The sequence below is a fragment of the Pelodiscus sinensis genome, chromosome 13 (genome assembly GCF_052426305.1).
Source record: "Pelodiscus sinensis isolate ZL-2025 chromosome 13, ASM5242630v1, whole genome shotgun sequence".
In the NCBI taxonomy this organism is placed as follows: Eukaryota; Metazoa; Chordata; order Testudines; family Trionychidae; genus Pelodiscus; species Pelodiscus sinensis.
This window is the reverse complement of record NC_143064.1, coordinates 22,712,593-22,729,083: the sequence shown is the minus strand read 5'-3', so window position 1 is coordinate 22,729,083 and position 16,491 is coordinate 22,712,593. Positions and strand designations below refer to the sequence as shown.

Below are 16,491 nucleotides of genomic sequence, written 5' to 3'. Positions count from 1 at the left end.
ACAGTCAGCATTGGGCAGATCGCGTGGCTAATTACTGCACATGCAGCCAGCGCTCACCACATGGATTTGACATCATCCCTGCCCTGTGTTTTGTCTATCAAGTATCACTCTCAAGTTCTCAAACAGTAATATCAGAAAGCAACATTACCAGGGAAACCACATCAATCCCTCCTTCTAATAAAACGTAATAGAGGAAATGCTAAAAAGTGCAAATGTACTGCAGGATCATTTACTTATAACTTCATTTTTAAGAATATGCCCTTAAGGGCTTTCATTAGCCCTTTGATCAAATATAATGGAATTAGCTGTCAGTTACCAGTTCACAAAATGCATTTTTGGCCTGGTGCCTTTTACTTCTCTAACAGGATTGTGCATAGGGGTGTGGCTGCACATAACATTATATTGTTTGGAGAAGCTCTCGGGGGATATGGCTGACTGCCACTATAGTATGCATTAGCTTCTCAGCCCAGACAACATTATTGCCAAGCTGTGTTCACACCGTTAGTCTGCCGGTATGACTGATATCCAGACACACTTCACCTGGGGTGAGTATTTTAAGGTTCAACTTTTTATGCTTTGATAGTATCAGATAAGAAAAAAATGTTGCACTAATTTAAATTTTAAATAAATATGATTCAACTGGGCAGCTGCCCCTTTTGCATTTGGGATCTGTGACTATTCTGGTGAATGAGTTTCCTGGCATGAATGTCATCAGTGATATTTTTAAAGCAATTATTGGAAGACAGGAAGTGAATTTAACTTTAACATTAACTTTACACTGGTGACATCGGCAGAACACAACTGGTGTTGTAGAGTTACATTGAGTTAAGCCAACTGAGGAACCGGTCCTAAGAATATCATTCATTCAATCAGGATCCAGAAGCCTATCAGATGACCTATGTGTCCAATCAAAACTGTGTGTATTTCAAAAGTCAATTACTAAGTGCTCTCAGAAGCTGTTTGCTTCAAAAATTCAAAAACCATTGGTTGAATGATCATGAAATGTTTTGAAATTCAGATTCCTTTTTTGGATAATCTGAACAAAGAGACATTTATTGCATAAACTACGTACATCCAAATTATTCACCTCCCTTGTACTGGGCCTCTTAACCCCCATTGATTGAAGGGAGTTGAGGGAGTTCAGCACCTTGACTGGATGGAGTTCAGTGTTTGTAAACTCCGTTGGAAAACTGTAGCTGTGAGTCTAAGATGGATGGGGGTGGGAATGTGTGTGTTTGCATGTGTTACTCATAGCATCCTTTACTAACAGGCGGTAGGCAGCTCTTCAAAGCATTTGTCCCAGAAGAGAGAGAGAATTCAAAGCAACTTTGCATCATTAAACTTCTGAGACTGATGATGGACCCAGCATGAGATCCAACACCCACTTGAAGTCTCAGAAACGTTTGGAGCACAGTGTATTTATCATTCTCCACTTGATTTTACATTCTAGCATTATCTGCTGGAAACACATACCTTGGGCAAGCCATTGACTGCCGAGTTGGACAAGGGAAGACAGAGCACAGATTACACAAGGCGGGGCCAATTGCTGTACCAGAACTGAACTTTTCTGCATTGCTACATCACCAAACACAAACACCATAACCTAAAGCCCAGGAATTGGAACTCCAAATCGGAGAAGTGCTCAGCTGGACAGGTTTTCTGTTCAAACACATCTGTGGCATCACAGAGTGAATAGCTGCAAGCTTTTTTGAGTGCAGGCACAATTTTCTGCCATGCTCCTGATGACTCATTACACATCACACATACATTCTTGTCTTACTGAGGGATGCAGTTTAAACACCCTTTTACCAAAGTTGCCGCTCCCACATTATGAAAGACGCTTCCCATCCCCACGTTCTTCAGACCGCTGTAAACCCTACACACATGTACTCCCTGTCTTCTGGCCCTTGGCCAATGCTGAGCACATACTGCTAACACATTTTGGTGCATATTTGGTTGAGTTTTTAACTGAGTTCATTTCAACTCTGTGCACATTCCTTTAGGGCCTGTCATGCCTGTTATAGCACATGATGTGACTTTTGGGTTAGATGACAGAACTTGAAAGCAGAAAACAAAGAATGGTCCCGAGACACATTCTGCTTTCAAGCAAACCTGGAATAACTGAGTGGCCCAAAGTGATCAGCAGAGCGAGAACTCAGTGGTTCCCTCTTTAACACTGCATGTGTGAAATGAGACAATATATAGAGGCTGCCCCATCCAGCATGATAGACCCTTCAACGCTCAACAGTGCAGTGCAGAGAAGACAGACTAGCTGCATTGCCTTTCAATCACATTGCAATGTGGGCCAGTTTGGCTGAGTTCTATGGGTATGGCCACACTGCAATTAGATCTCCACATCCAGCTTGCGCCAACTGATGAGGCTCGAGGCTGTAAATTGCAGTGGAGATGTTTGGGCTCTGATCGGAGTCTGAGCTCTCGGACTCTGCCAGGCTCCAGTCGGAGCCCAAATGTCTATACCACAATTTTACAGCCTGCAGGCCAAGCCCTGCAAGTCTGAGTCAGCCAGCAGGGGCCAGTTAACAATCTTTAATTGCAGTGTAGACACAGGCTTAGGGTCCTCTCGTTTAGTCAAGATCTTGCTATCTCAGTACACGAGTTTTGCGGTCAAACCGCGTTTGTTTCTACTGAGGCTTTTTATTAAATTGTGTCAATTCCCGCTCCCTTGTTAATCTTCTGTGAGGTTTTCAGAAATATCTATTTTATGATGAATGAAACAAAATGTGCAGCCTAAGAGTCTGTGTTTCTAGGGATCCTGGTGCAATGACCTTTGAGCGGTGGAGGTTTGTTTGGTTTTTCAAAACTTCTGTGGGATGTGTCATTACATTTCTCTCTCTCTCTCTCTCTCTCTCTCTCTCTCTCTCTCTTTACAGGGCTGTTGATAAGCTCAGGCTGTGCTTTGTATCCCTTAGGATGGAACAGTCCAGAAATACAGCAGACATGTGGGAATGCCTCCAATCAATTTCAGCTAGGTAAGGCAGGCCTGGAAAGGAGAACACCTAGTGGTTTTTACACACATTCTCTCTAGTTAAGCACCTTACGTGAGTCCTGAATCAATGATACCAGTGTTGCTCACCTCAGCACCTATGCTGGCTTGGTAGGGTCAGCTATTGTGACTACTGTCAGCATCATGGGTCATGTCATACTTCTGCATTCTGCAGTTTGTGAGATTTACATATTCTTTTGCTTAAAAGTTGATTTGAGAGCTGCCACCTGGCTCTATCGCTAATGAGCTTTTTTGATGACTGGTGTATCTGATTGTGACTGTCAAGTAAAATGTGGACGAAAAGTTTATCTGGGGCACTTGTTATCAGGGCTGGTGTCCTATTGGGCTAAGTCAGCGATGGGCAGCCTAGACTGTGAATGGGCCGCATGAGTGGCCCTCCTTCATCCCAGTGGGCCACAAGATTGTCGTAACCAAGACAGTCTCCCAGAATTGGGTAGTTTTGCTCATTGTGTATCTGTACTACAGTGCGCTGACTGGACAACAGCAGTTCTTTGACTGGATGCAGAGGGAGCACATGGCGCTCACAGTCAATGTTGTGTGGAATCGGCATGCACCTCACGTCTCGTGCACTCGCATTATATGTGTGTCACTTTAGTAATAGCAGTAGGACAAAAAATACACAAATGGAAAGCAGCAAGATCTGGCAACCCTGAGCTTGGGCAACAATAAACAAAATGTCTCGTGGGCCACACATAGAACTCTTATAGGATACATGTGACCTACGGGCTGCAGGTGGCCCACCACTGGCCTACGTGCTGTATAGACAGATAATCAGACGTGATTCCTGCCACCTCTGCACCTCCTCTCTCCCCCCCCCCGGCCACAGTGTAACAGGTACTTCTGTGACGTACCGGTAGATATGTATCTCTGTATCTTCAAAGTGCACAATATACAAACATTAAGTAGTGAGCCCCATAATACTTATTCTGCCCTTATTTCTTCTTTTAGTATTTTTATAGTAACTTGCTTGTGATCTGGCAGTGAATGAAGCCCTCTGTTTATCTGCAGGACAGGTACAGCATAGGCAGCAATTATGCAAATTTCTTTGCCATTGTTCCTAGAGCAGAGAAGCTTAGACTGCCCTGGAGGGACACCTCTCCTGGGGACAGAGGTCAGTTTCCATGGGCCATTCGCTATGGAGCCTGTTCATGGGGATTGTTGACAAGGAGAGCAATTAGCATCAACTGTGGAGGCTGTAATGGGGTGTGCATAGCCCACATTGAACCAAGTGGGGTTAAAACCTGTCCTGCCCCTCATCCAGACAGAGCATGTGCCAAATGATGGGGCAGTATAAAAGGGAGTAGCTCAGCTCATTCTAGGCTGGCCATCAGAGAAGAAGGACCTCCAGCAGGAGCTCCTGAGCCGTGCCAGCCACAGACCCAGACTGCAGGAGCCAGAGATCCAGGAGACTGCTGTGAGCTACCTGGCCTGGAGGAGACCCAGGGAGAGGCAGCTGCAGGGGGACCAGAGGACCCAGATCACATGGAGTGTTGCCCCACCAATGCTGGTAGGAAGTGACCCAGGGAGGGTGTCGGAGTGGTCTCTCCCACCCGGGTGAGCTCAGCGTGTTTTGCTCAGCATCCCCACTGAGCGAGTTGTAGAATGCTCTGCCACTCACAGGGTATGTCTACACTACCACCCTAGTTCGAACTAGGGTGGTAATGTAGTCAATCGAAGTTGCAAATGAAGCCCGGGATTTGAATTTCCCGGGCTTCATTTGCATGTTGCTGGGCGCCGCCATTTTTAAATGTCCGCTAGTTCGGACTCCGTGCCCGCGGCTACACGCGGCACGAACTAGGTAGTTCGGAATAGGTTTCCTATTCCGAACTATCTGTACGCCTCATTCCTAATCCGAACTACCTAGTTCGTGCCGCGTGTAGCTGCGGGCACGTAATCCGAACTAGCGGACATTTTAAAATGGCGGCGCCCGGCAACATGCAAATGAAGCCCAGGAAATTCAAATCCCGGGCTTCATTTGCAACTCTGGTTGACTACATTACCACCCTAGTTCGAACTAGGGTGGTAGTGTAGACATACCCACAGAGCCTTGGATTGGGACCTGGTGGAGTAGTGTGGGCCTAGGTCCCCCTACTGGTGCTGTTGCCCCAAACCTATTGATTCTGGCCATTAAGCTGTACTACCGTGAAATAAGGGCTACACCTTGATTGACTCTGGTCATTAGGCTGTACTTCCCTGAGATAAGGGCTAACCCGATCAACTCTGGTCTTTAGGCTATACTGCCCTGCAGTGGTGGCCCGTCAATACAGGTGACCTAGGTGGTTGCCTAGGGCACCAAGATAAACGGCCATTCAGGGCTTTGGAGGCGGGGGCATCGATTGCGTGTTTCGCCAAGGGCACCAGTTGCTGGCAGCTCGGCTAGGGCCGCTCCTGCTGCCCTGAGATAAGGGCTAATCCCACGGTCACCAACCGGTAGATCGCAATCTACCGGTTGATCACAGGGGCTCTATAAGTTGATCGTTAGCTCCTACTGGACTGTGCGCCTGCACACAACTAATTTTGAATTGGCACTGTTTGCAGAGCAGCTACTCATGGAGCAGCAACACAAGTGAATAGCTGTGGTGGGATCTGTTGGGTCGGGAGGGCTGAAATACCTGACCAGCTGGCTGCGCTGTGCTCCAGCTGATCAGACCACTTTCCCTCTGCTCCAGCCCACGTGGAACGTGGTGCCCCTGGGCTAGACACCATGGCCAGCTGACCGGGCAGCCGCTCCTCTTTGCTCCAGCCCAGCTGCACCGTGCTCAGCCTGGAGAGTCTGCGCCTCCCTCCAGCTGGGCTGGAGCAAAGACGAAAGGCTTTCCAGCCAGCAGGAGAGTGGCGCAGCCTCCCCGGACTGAGCACAGGATAGCTGGGCTGGAGCAAAGAGGAGTGGCTGCCCGGTCAGCTGGCCATGGTGTCCAGCCCAGGGGCACCACGTTCCACGTGGGCTGGAGCAGAGGGGAAGCTGCCTGGTCAGCTGGCCGTGGTGTTCAGCAGAAGCCCAACCCTCAATCTGACCTCAACACTCCCCAGCCTGGAGCCCCCTCCCCAAGCCAGCGTCCCCTTGTCTACCTCCTCCTGCATCCAAATTTCCTCCCAGAGTTTGCGCCTCTTACCCCTTCCCACACCCAAATCCCTCATTCCCACCATAGAGCCCACACATCCTGTCTCAACCCAGTGAGGGTACGGCTAGACTGCAGGAGTTTTTCCAGGATTCCAGAGAGATCCTGGAAAAACTCTTCTGCATCCAGGGATGTGTTTGTTCTTCCTTTGTTTTTTTTTTAGTGGAAGAGCAAACATGCTCTTTCGGTAACTCTTATATTCCTCATTCCACGAGGAATAAAGGGGCTACCAAAAGAAGGGGTTTTTCCTGACATTTGGTCCAGTCTAGACAGGCCAAATGTTGGAAAAATCTCTTCCCACAGAAGAATCAGAAAAAAAAGTGGCAGTGTAAAGTGATTAAGGGCTGGGGATAACAAGTGATGGAGAGGAGGAGAACAGAGAGGGCGGGGCTTCAAGGAAGGGGTGGGATCTTAGGAGGAGGGGTGGGGCAGTAGATCTTCGCTTGTTCTGAGATTTAAAAAGAGATTTTGAGTGTAAAAAGGTTGGAGACCACTGGGCTAATCCTATCGACTCTGGCCTTTAGGCTATACTGCCCTGAGATAAGGGTTACCTTACTGACTCTGCCCATTGGACTGTGTCATCCTGACCTAAGGGCTACCCTATTAACTGTAGCCATTAGACTGTACTGCCCTAGACCAAGGTTTTGTTTTTCACAGACTAAGGCTATGTCTAGACCAGTGGTGCTCAATCTTTTCTCAGTCATGACTCCCAAAGCCGGGGAAATTTTTGTTGAGCAAAAAAAAAAAAAAGTGCCTGTCCACTCCCCCCACCTCCGTCAGGTGTATGTCGGACACCAAGCCAGGAAAACAAAATTTCCCTACACGGGGCCAAAGTTTGGAAAAACCTCCTCTTTTGGAACATCCCTTATTCCTCTCACTGAGAGGAATACAGGGATGCCGAAAGAATGCTCCTGCTTTTTGGAAACCATTCCAGTATCCCAGGAAAACTTTGCACTCTAGACATAGCCTAACAGTGCTTGCCGACGACCCTTCCACTAGGTGCCGTCCACACTCATGGGTACCTGGGTACTAAGTGATGGGGTGTGCATAAACCGCAAAGGAGGCCCTTTCTGTAATATGGACATTTGTTTACTAGATACTGGACTCAAACCACAAGCAATAAGCAGCTCCCCAATGGTATTAGCATTTGCTCATTTTTAGAAGTGTCTGTATTTGAATCTGTTTTAGGTTTGGGGTTAGGACTGATGTTTGGGTTTGGTGCTGAACTGGGTTTGGGTATAAGGTGTTTAAGCCTTTTGAATAGTTCTCATGAGTTTTCATCTCCCCAGCAGTAGAATTTTGTGAGACCTGCTGATCTCATGAGGTTTTTGGGTTGCTGATCTTGAGATGCTTCCTCACTTCTGAACTGCAACTGAAACTAGACTCCAAAAAGGGTCCCAGCTTTGGCATCTGATCAGGAGTCAAAATCATAGAGAGGTGCTTTAGATCTAAGGACTCAAAACTCAACCCATCCTCCCCAAAAGTTTGATGGGCTTGGATTTATGGTTTTGGTGTTGGCTCAACTCTAACAATTATTGATTTGAGTTGGCAGCCCTGGGATGAAAGACTATACTGCATTGTTATCCTTCTGAGTCATCCAGTACCCTAGAGACATCTTATATCTTTCTAATGCAGAAGAGCATTGTTTCTACCTGTGATTATACCACGTATCTGACACATTTAAGTTTAAGCACATTAAATACCATTGATTTTAATGGGACTTATGCACATGCGTAAATAATTTGGTACTTGGCCTTGTGGAGTGATTTGATCTCGCTGTGCTATACAAAAGCCTTTTTATCATGCCCTGCTGTGGCTTTGAAGGGGACAGAAACTGCAGCCTGAAGGGATAACATGCAAAACCCCCTCTCAGGAGGAACAGCATGAAGGAAAACTGTTCCTGACAGCGGGGTGATTCTGTAAACTGTCTCGGCTCCCTTGAGTACAATGCGCTGTCTACATCAAACATGGGGAGGATTGGGGAAGGAGGAGGAGAGTTTCTTCATAGCAGAGCTCTCTTTACTCCTGACTCCTCTAAGTCAGCAACCGATCAGGGCTGCAGCATACTTGGATCATGGGGGCATGAGGCTTATGATGAATGGGCTGAGTCCAATTAAAGACGATCAAAGCATCTCTCCTCTATATTCTAGCCCACAGCTTTATTTTTTCTTAATCAAATTAAGCCATAAAACAGCATTTAACATGCTGTCTGCTGCTTGCAAAGGTGCTGCTGGTTTCTCGTTAATGTCAGATACATGCTCTGTTCTGGTTAGGCCCTTGTACCTCACCTTGGTGTCTATCTGAGCTCCTCCCTGGAGAAATGCTCACCTTGAAGTGAAGTGACACCAGGAAAAGTGATTGTACAAAAGAAAAAAAATATGGATTTTGTGGTTTCAAACTGATTCACAGTTCCAGGGGAAATCTGCTCAGTGTGAAAATAAAAACCAAGGATTTTTCCCAGTTGCTCACTGCAGTAGAAAGTTGTTTAAATGATTGAACTCTGGGACTTTCAAACAGGGAGGTAAGCACCTGATTCCAATGGAAAGGCATCCAACTCCCATTAACTCAGGAAATTTGTAAAATGAAGGTTGTCTGCGCACTGTTCTCTTGTGGCGTTGCACAAGTAGACCCATGGCAAGCAGGAAAAGGAGGGATTTGGTTGATTGTTTTTCCTTTTAAATCTCTGCCTAGTTGGACACATATATCCAGGGCAAGAGAATTCTCAGAGGCCCAAACATGCTGAATTTGTCAAACCATTCCTCCTCTTGTTGGGCTTCTGACCATAGATTCATGTAGCTGTTGTACTCTGAATTGCATCTGGGGTCTGGCACACTCTGTGCCTTCCTTGACTTTTCACAATCTACCTCTCTTCCCATCTCATGCAGACTGTTACAAGGCTTTTCAAGTCTGCAAATGGTAACCCAGTTACATCCTGTCTTGTGTTCAGGCAGTTATCCAGACTGTGCAGCTGGTCATAGGAGTGTATTTATTTCTAATGCTGGTTTTAAATGCATCTGACGAAATGGGTCTTTGCCTGTGAAAGCTTGTGCTCCAATAAATCTGATAGTCTGTAAGTCCTGCCACAGGACTTCTCGTTGTTCACACTCAAGGCAAACTGCCAGGAATAGGGAAGGCAACCCTTAAAAGCCAGACCAGTAACAAAAGAGCTTCTGCAGTACTACATTGGTTAACCAGAAGCCAAACACAGACCCCTTTAGGCAACCCACCCCTTGGCTCCTATGCAGACAACCAAGTCTAACATATTGAAGGGATATTGAAAACCCATTTCATCATATGTGAAGTTCTTTCTAACCCCTAAAGGGATCTGGCATCTAGCTGCATGTCAGTTTGAATCTTCAGTCTTACCCAAGTATCACACTGCCCACTAATCCTTAGTATATTAAGAAACAAAGGGAATTATAAATGGCTAATAGATCATATGTACACCAGTGATTACAAAGTCCTTATATCAGGTTTGTAGTAATGATGGAATAAACTGCTTGTTTGCAAAAGGCTCTCTGGAATCACCCAAACTTATTGAGGATTCATCGGTCCTTGTTCAAAGCTTTCTGGTTAGAAATCCAAGCCAGAGAAATGAAGGCACAATGGAGATGTCTCAGGTGCCTTTTTATATTCTGTTGTGTTCATGAAAATTTACTGTCCCAAACAAAGCCCACTGGCCATGTACATGGATAGGTACTGTCCTAAGGTGTAGTCTACATGAGCATGGAAAGTTACTGAGAGAATCTCACACCACATGGCCTTATCACAGGTCCTTACATGCTTTGCTGACTTACGGGGTGGCCATTGACCCCTGGCTGTCTAAGACAGCTTCAGGAAAAGTTGTCTGGACAGCAGGGTTCTTCAAAGGCCAATTGTTAGAGCTCGGTGACTTTAATGGGGCCATCAACACAGAGATGTCTAGCCTGATGCAAATTTCTCTGCAAGATGTCACTCAGGCATAAAAACATTTGTGAAAAAAATACAGAGCCGGTATTCATAATTGCAAGAAGAGATGATACAGGCATATAAACAGGATTATGATACTTAGCAAATCATCATTTTCCATTGACACCATATATGATATACTTTGTACAACATTTCTTGCAATTGTATAACTGTGGTAATCCCAATGATATAAATGTTCATATTCAATCATGCAGAATCACTCAGGGACATTCTATGCTGGGGTGACAGAGGGGAGGGGATGGAGTAGAGAAGGACTATGGGACAAATGCAAATAGAAGTGAGAATTGTGACCTGGGTAGAGCTGCACATTGTTGATTCTGTACCCCTGCAATGGTCCATGCTGGTCAGTGTGAGGGTTACAGGTTCTGGCAGGCTGGAGGGCTACCCTGGTCTGCACTGGGCTACCCTGGTCCCTACAGCACCTGAGTAGTGAAGGTGCCATCAGCTTCCACTCTGTGCCTGCATCAGAGTTGGGATGAAACTGCTAGCTCTAGCCATGGGAGTAAGGTAGCCCCAGGAATTGTTTCCTTGTCTGTAACCTCAGACACACCAGTGATATTCATTCAGAATCTCCTTTCAGAGGCTTTGTATTATTTCAAAATAAAAGGAGTGAACAGATCTTAGCAACAAACTGTGTCAAGGGGAACTCCACATGAGGCACAGAAGTTTAGAACCAAGGAGGGTCTTGCACTACTGCAGGAGGAAGTGCTAGATAAGCCAAAGAAACATTCACTAGAACAGTGTTTCTGAAAGTGTTCTGCAGAATCACTCTCAGAGGGTATGTCTACACTACCCCCCTAGTTCGAACTAGGTGGGTAGTGTAGACATACCCAGAAACACATCAACTGGCCACCCCGGTTTGTTTATTTACCGGCGCCACGGCCACGGAGCCTCGTGGCTCCCATTGGCTCTGTTTCGTCCTTTGCAGTCAAGAGGAGCTGTGGGAAGTGGTAGCCCAGCCTATGCCGCTTCCCACAGCTCCCCTTGGCTACAAAGGATGAAACGGAGCCAATGGGAGCCACGAGGCCCCATGGCCGCGGCGCCGGTAACTAAACAAACCGGGGCAGCCAGTTAATTTGTTTCTGAGAGCGAGTCCATGGAACACTTTCAGAAACACTGCTCTAGAACACGTTTATTCTCTTACGATGGAATGGGATCTTGAAAACCACTGGAGCTGTTCATGTAGCAGACACATAACTTTGCTCCACTTGAGCCTGTAATAGCGCAGGTGTCTTGGCTAACTAACTGTATCTTGATTATGCTACAGCTGCAGCATATCAAGCCAAGTCTCTGCCTGATCAAGCATTAAATGATGCTCCTGAGACTCTTTGTACTGTTGTTGTGTTAGATTAGTTCATGGAGGAAAGGTACATCAATGACTATTAGGCAAGATGGTCAGGGATGTAGCTCCATAGTCTGGATGCCCCATTACCTCTGACTGCCAGGAACTGAGATTGCACAACAGGCAGACCTCCTGAAAGGGGAATGTAAAGAGGGCAGTTGTCCTGGGGCCCAGTGATTCAAAAGGGCCTGGAGATCCCAGATGCTACTGCAGAAGCTGTGGCACCAGAGCCTTGAGCCCTTTCAATTGCCACTAGATCACCAAACTGTGTGCTCTGGGAGGCTCTGAGGGCTGGCTGGGAGAGGGTGGGGCAGCAGTACTGAGACCCGCCTCTTCCGCCCAAAGCCCCGCCCCTTCTGAAAGCACGGAGCTGTCTCCCTGCACCTTGCCCAGGGGACTGGCAAGTCTGTTGGGCCCTCCCTAACAACCGGGGATGGATCACATAATAATTCCTCTGTTTTGCCTTGTTCTTTCAGAAGCATCTGGCACTGGCCACTGTCAGAAGGCAGGATACTGGGCTAGCGGACCAGAATGATCATTCTTATGGGCCTAATTCTATTTGTTGGTGATTCCAATTTTCAGGGGGTTTGTTAATGGGATAAAGTGTCTTTTATTGCTAGACCACTGATTCAAACTGAGATCAGCACTAATCAGTAAGGGTATGTCTACACTACCACCCTAGTTCAAACTAGGGTGGTTCATGTAGTCATACGAACTTGCAAATGAAGCCCGGGATTTGAATTTCCTGGGCTTCATTTGCATGTTGCCGGGCGCCGCCATTTTTAAATGTACTCCGTGCCAGCGGCTACACGCGGCATGAACTAGGTAGTTCGGACTAGGCTTCCTATTCCGAACTACCTGTATGTCTCGTGGAACGAGGTGTACAGATAGTTCGGAATAGGAAGCCTGGTCCGAACTACCTAGTTTGTGCCACGTGTAGCCACGGGCATGGAGTCTGAACTAGAGGACATTTAAAAATGGCGGTGCCCGGCAACATGCAAATGAAGCCCGGGAAATTCAAATCCCGGGCTTCATTTGCAAGTTCGTATGACTACATGAACCACCCTAGTTCGAACTAGGGTGATAGTGTAGACATACCCGAACTGTGCCTCAAGTGAAAGGAATTTGGTGGGTTACAATTAGTGTTGGGCAAAATTCCTGAAACAGAAAGAAAGGGCTCAGTGTTCCCTCTGAGCTAGGGTGGGGTGGGGGTGGCACAGCTTCACAGGTGATTAATCAGCCCTGACCAGCCAGTCAGCTCCCTGCAAAGAGCCCTGAGCCTCTGCCTGGGTGGGGCTGATTAATTACCTGTCAAGCGGTGCTGCCCCCCAGCTTAGAGGGAACACCAAAAGGGTTTGTTTCAAATGAAACATTTTGTTTGGTCCAAAATGACTTTTAAAAACATTATCATGTTGCAGAAAAAGTCAAATGTTTTTTGATTGTTTGACCGAGAATGATTTTTTGGGGGTACAGAGGTAGGGTTCAGTCATCAAAAGCAACTGTAGTCTCGATGCATTATTAGGGGGCTGGTCAGGCTTCTGCGAATCACCACCATGTGTCACCCTCATTGCATCTCTGAATAATGAGACTGTGGCCTGAATATGCTTGAAAACCCAACCTGAAATCTGAAAAAATAAAGGTGAAAAACCAACAACGAATAGGTGCAAGCTGAAAACTAACCACCACCACGGGTGAATAAAGATAGACTAGAAAAACAATCCTCCAACATGGAAAAGCTTTAAAAAAGACCCACTTTTCCATCTTTCCATCCTCACCCTGCAAACACTTACACATGTGAGTAGTTTTCCACACAGCGCTACTCACAGCATAAAGTTACCCTGGCACGTCAGTGTTTGCAGGATCGGGTCATTAAAGGATTAGCTCTTCACACCTGTCTGCAAAATGCAAAGCACTCTGAGAACCACAGTTTTGCAAGAGATCCGGGCCAGATTTCCAAGGGCTTGGGACCTACAACTGGGTCAGATTTTCAAGAGTATTCCACTTCCATTAGGTACCTAAATAAAGAACAAATTTTCAAAAGCCTAACACCCATAACCCCTGTTGTGACATTTCACTGAAAAATCTGGCCCTAACGTATCTAAATCCATTGGCCTCCTATCCACGTAGGCAATGTGGAAAGCTTGCATTGCTCATATGTTTGCTGTGCCTCTTGGAGCAGGCCAATATTCAAGTATGTCTCCAGGCTCCTTTACAAAAGTTAACAAAAAGTACATTCATAAAGAAATCCTGGCTAGTGCTGTAGCCCCAGGTGAGGGCCAAGCTGTACACTTCACATTGGAATGACTGTGGTGTATGGGACACAGAACACTAGAACTAGAAGGGACCTCGAGAGGTCAAGTCCAGTCCCCTTCCCTCATGGCAGGACCAAGCACCATCTAGATCATCCCTGATGATCTGTGGCTTCTCAGTGCTTTACTAACACTTCCTACACCTCCGAAGGACCAGGAAGCATGTTACTCTACTAGGGTACGTCTACACTAGCGCCCTATATCGATCTAGGGAGGCTAACGAGGGCAACTGGAATTGCAAATCAAGCCCGGGATTTAAATATCCCACGCTTGATTTGCATGTTCCCGGCCGGTCGCCATTTTTAGAAATTGACTAGCCCGAAGCAACTGCCCGCGTCTACACATGGCAGTGAAATGGGATTCCGGAATAAAGCCCTAAATCGAAATAGGTGGTATTCCTTGTGGAATGAGGTTTACCACCTAATTTGATTTTGGGGCTTTATTTCGGAATCCCGTTTCATTGCTGCGTGTAGACACGGGCAGTTACTTTGGGCTAGTCAATTTCTAAAAATGGCGACCGGCCGGGAACATGCAAATCAAGCGCGGGATATTTAAATCCCGGGCTTGATTTGCAATTCCAGTCACCCTCATTAGCCTCCTTAGATCGATCTAGGGGGCTAGTGTAGACGTACCCCTACTGACTGTACCCTAAAGAAACTCTAGATGTCAGTAAAGCCAGATAATTTAATCAGCTCCTCCAAACCTTCCTTTCTCTTAATCTTCCAACGTTCTTATACTCCTGCTTTTTTCACTCTTTCCTTGCTGTGTTCTACTTTGGATTTTTATTGTTAAAGGAAGGCCAAAAGGCTCTGGAGGGAATATAGATGAAAGAAGATAGCTGTGTGAAAACCAGCTCTGCTAATGGTTAGAGGAAGGGTGGTAAAACTACATATTCTATTCTACTACTGTCTGCCATTGCTGCCACCCAGAGAGAAAAGTAAGTATGAATTTTCTTGGTGCAGACACATTTCTGATCAGAGTTCCAGGTTCCCATTGCTTTTCTCTAGCACCCTTGCTCTTTAAAGGGCTATCAGGCTGCTTTTCTCAGCCAATATCAAGCTTGAAAACTTAGTAAAATCCTGAAAAAAATGCTTTCTTCATGCATGTGCTCCTAGATCTTGGGTCTGTTTCACTGTGGTTGTAGTTTGGTAGGTCCAGTGGCTGCCATTTTACAATTTACACCATCTACCTTCTGCTGGCATTAGCGCATGAGGAGACTAAATAGATTGGGGAGGGAGACGGGTTTCTCTTGGTATCTTCAGAGTTCTTTCAAAGGGAACAGGTGTGTTTGCCTCTTGGTTGAGATCAGTTGTTCCCCGATGGAATATTGAATGTCCCATGTGCACACAAGCTGTTTCCCCATTGATCTAGGGGTGGTTCATGTGTATTTTATTAGAACTTTGAGAGCTGTTTGCTTGGCTAGACGTAGTGCTTTTCTGTTAAAAAAAAAAAAAAGGTGCTGGTACTCCAGGGGAAAAGTTGTTGAGCTCTGACTGGAGGTGCCGGTACTGCGTCTGGAGGTGCCGGTATTGCGTACCAGGCAGTACCGTCACAAAAAAGCACTGGCTAGAAGGGTAAGTAAAACTGAAGTGTGGTACAGTGCAGCATGTACAACGTGGAGTTCTGTGGCACCTTAGAGACTAGCAGATTTATTAGGGTAAAAATTACTCTAAGGGTATGTCTACACTACCCCGCTAGTTCGAACTAGCGGGGGTAATGTAGTCATCCGCAATTGCAAATGAAGCCCGGGATTTGAATTTCCCGGGCTTCATTTGCATGAAGCCGGCCGGCGCCATTTTTAAATGCCGGCTAGTTTGAACCCCATGCTGCGTGTATCCGCGCGGCACGGGGTTCGAACTAGCCAGCATTTAAAAATGGCGCCGGCTGGCTTCATGCAAATGAAGCCCGGGAAATTCAAATCCCGGGCTTCATTTGCAATTGCGGATGACTACATTACCCCCGCTAGTTCGAACTAGCGGGGTAGTGTAGACATACCCTAAGGTGTCACAGGACTCCTCTTCGTTTTTGTAAATTCTGACTAACACAGCTACCCTTCTGAGTGCAGCATGTGTAATTTCAAACAAAGATGCGTTGAAAACAGCTAGAGGACTTACTCCTAAAAGTCAGTTCCTTTCATCTGACTCCGGCGGCAGATCCTTGGAGAAACAGGGTCCGTGGCCTTTAGATTTGGCAGCATGAGGCACTGGGCTCCAATGATCCACCATCTGGCTGTATGAGACCTTCCACTGTGACTTGAGCTGCCATCAGTCCCAGTGTAGTGAGCATGAATCACTTTGCTTGTGTAAGGAACTGGACAACTTGACAACTTGGCCTGCCCGACTAGGAAAGCACTAGCGAGACCTTACTTTACTCTGCAAGCAGTGGGGGATGGGAAAGGAGCTGTCTTGATCAGTGTCATATTTTGAATGGTGAGCTAGTCAGAAGGTATCCATGTTTTTCCAGGGGAATTCTGGGTTCCACCTGGACCTAATCTGGTTCTGAGTGTTACTGCTCTTCAGTTCTTATCTATCCAACAAGGCTGTGGCTATCCAAAGGGCTCTCTAAAGCCTTTTCCATAGGAGCAAAGACTTGAGACACTTATTTTGCTGTCTCTAAGAAATGGAGTTTAGGGGAAGCCAGAACCATCAGGCTTTTCTTCTGCTTGTTGGATCAATTCTTCCACCCATGGGCCTTGCTGAGTACAGACACCTACAGTAGCGCTGCAGA

At 46.5% G+C, this 16,491-nt stretch overlaps 1 protein-coding gene across 1 annotated transcript in view; it reads left to right on the top strand.

Moving 5' to 3' along the window:
• Nucleotides 1-16,491, top strand: part of LHFPL1 (LHFPL tetraspan subfamily member 1) — a 48,635-nt gene that overhangs the window by 13,751 nt on the left and 18,393 nt on the right. Inside the window, exon 2 of the mRNA XM_006136200.5 lies at nucleotides 2,892-2,990. Coding sequence (XP_006136262.3) covers nucleotides 2,892-2,990 — 99 coding nt within the window. The remainder of the gene's footprint in view (nucleotides 1-2,891; nucleotides 2,991-16,491) is intronic.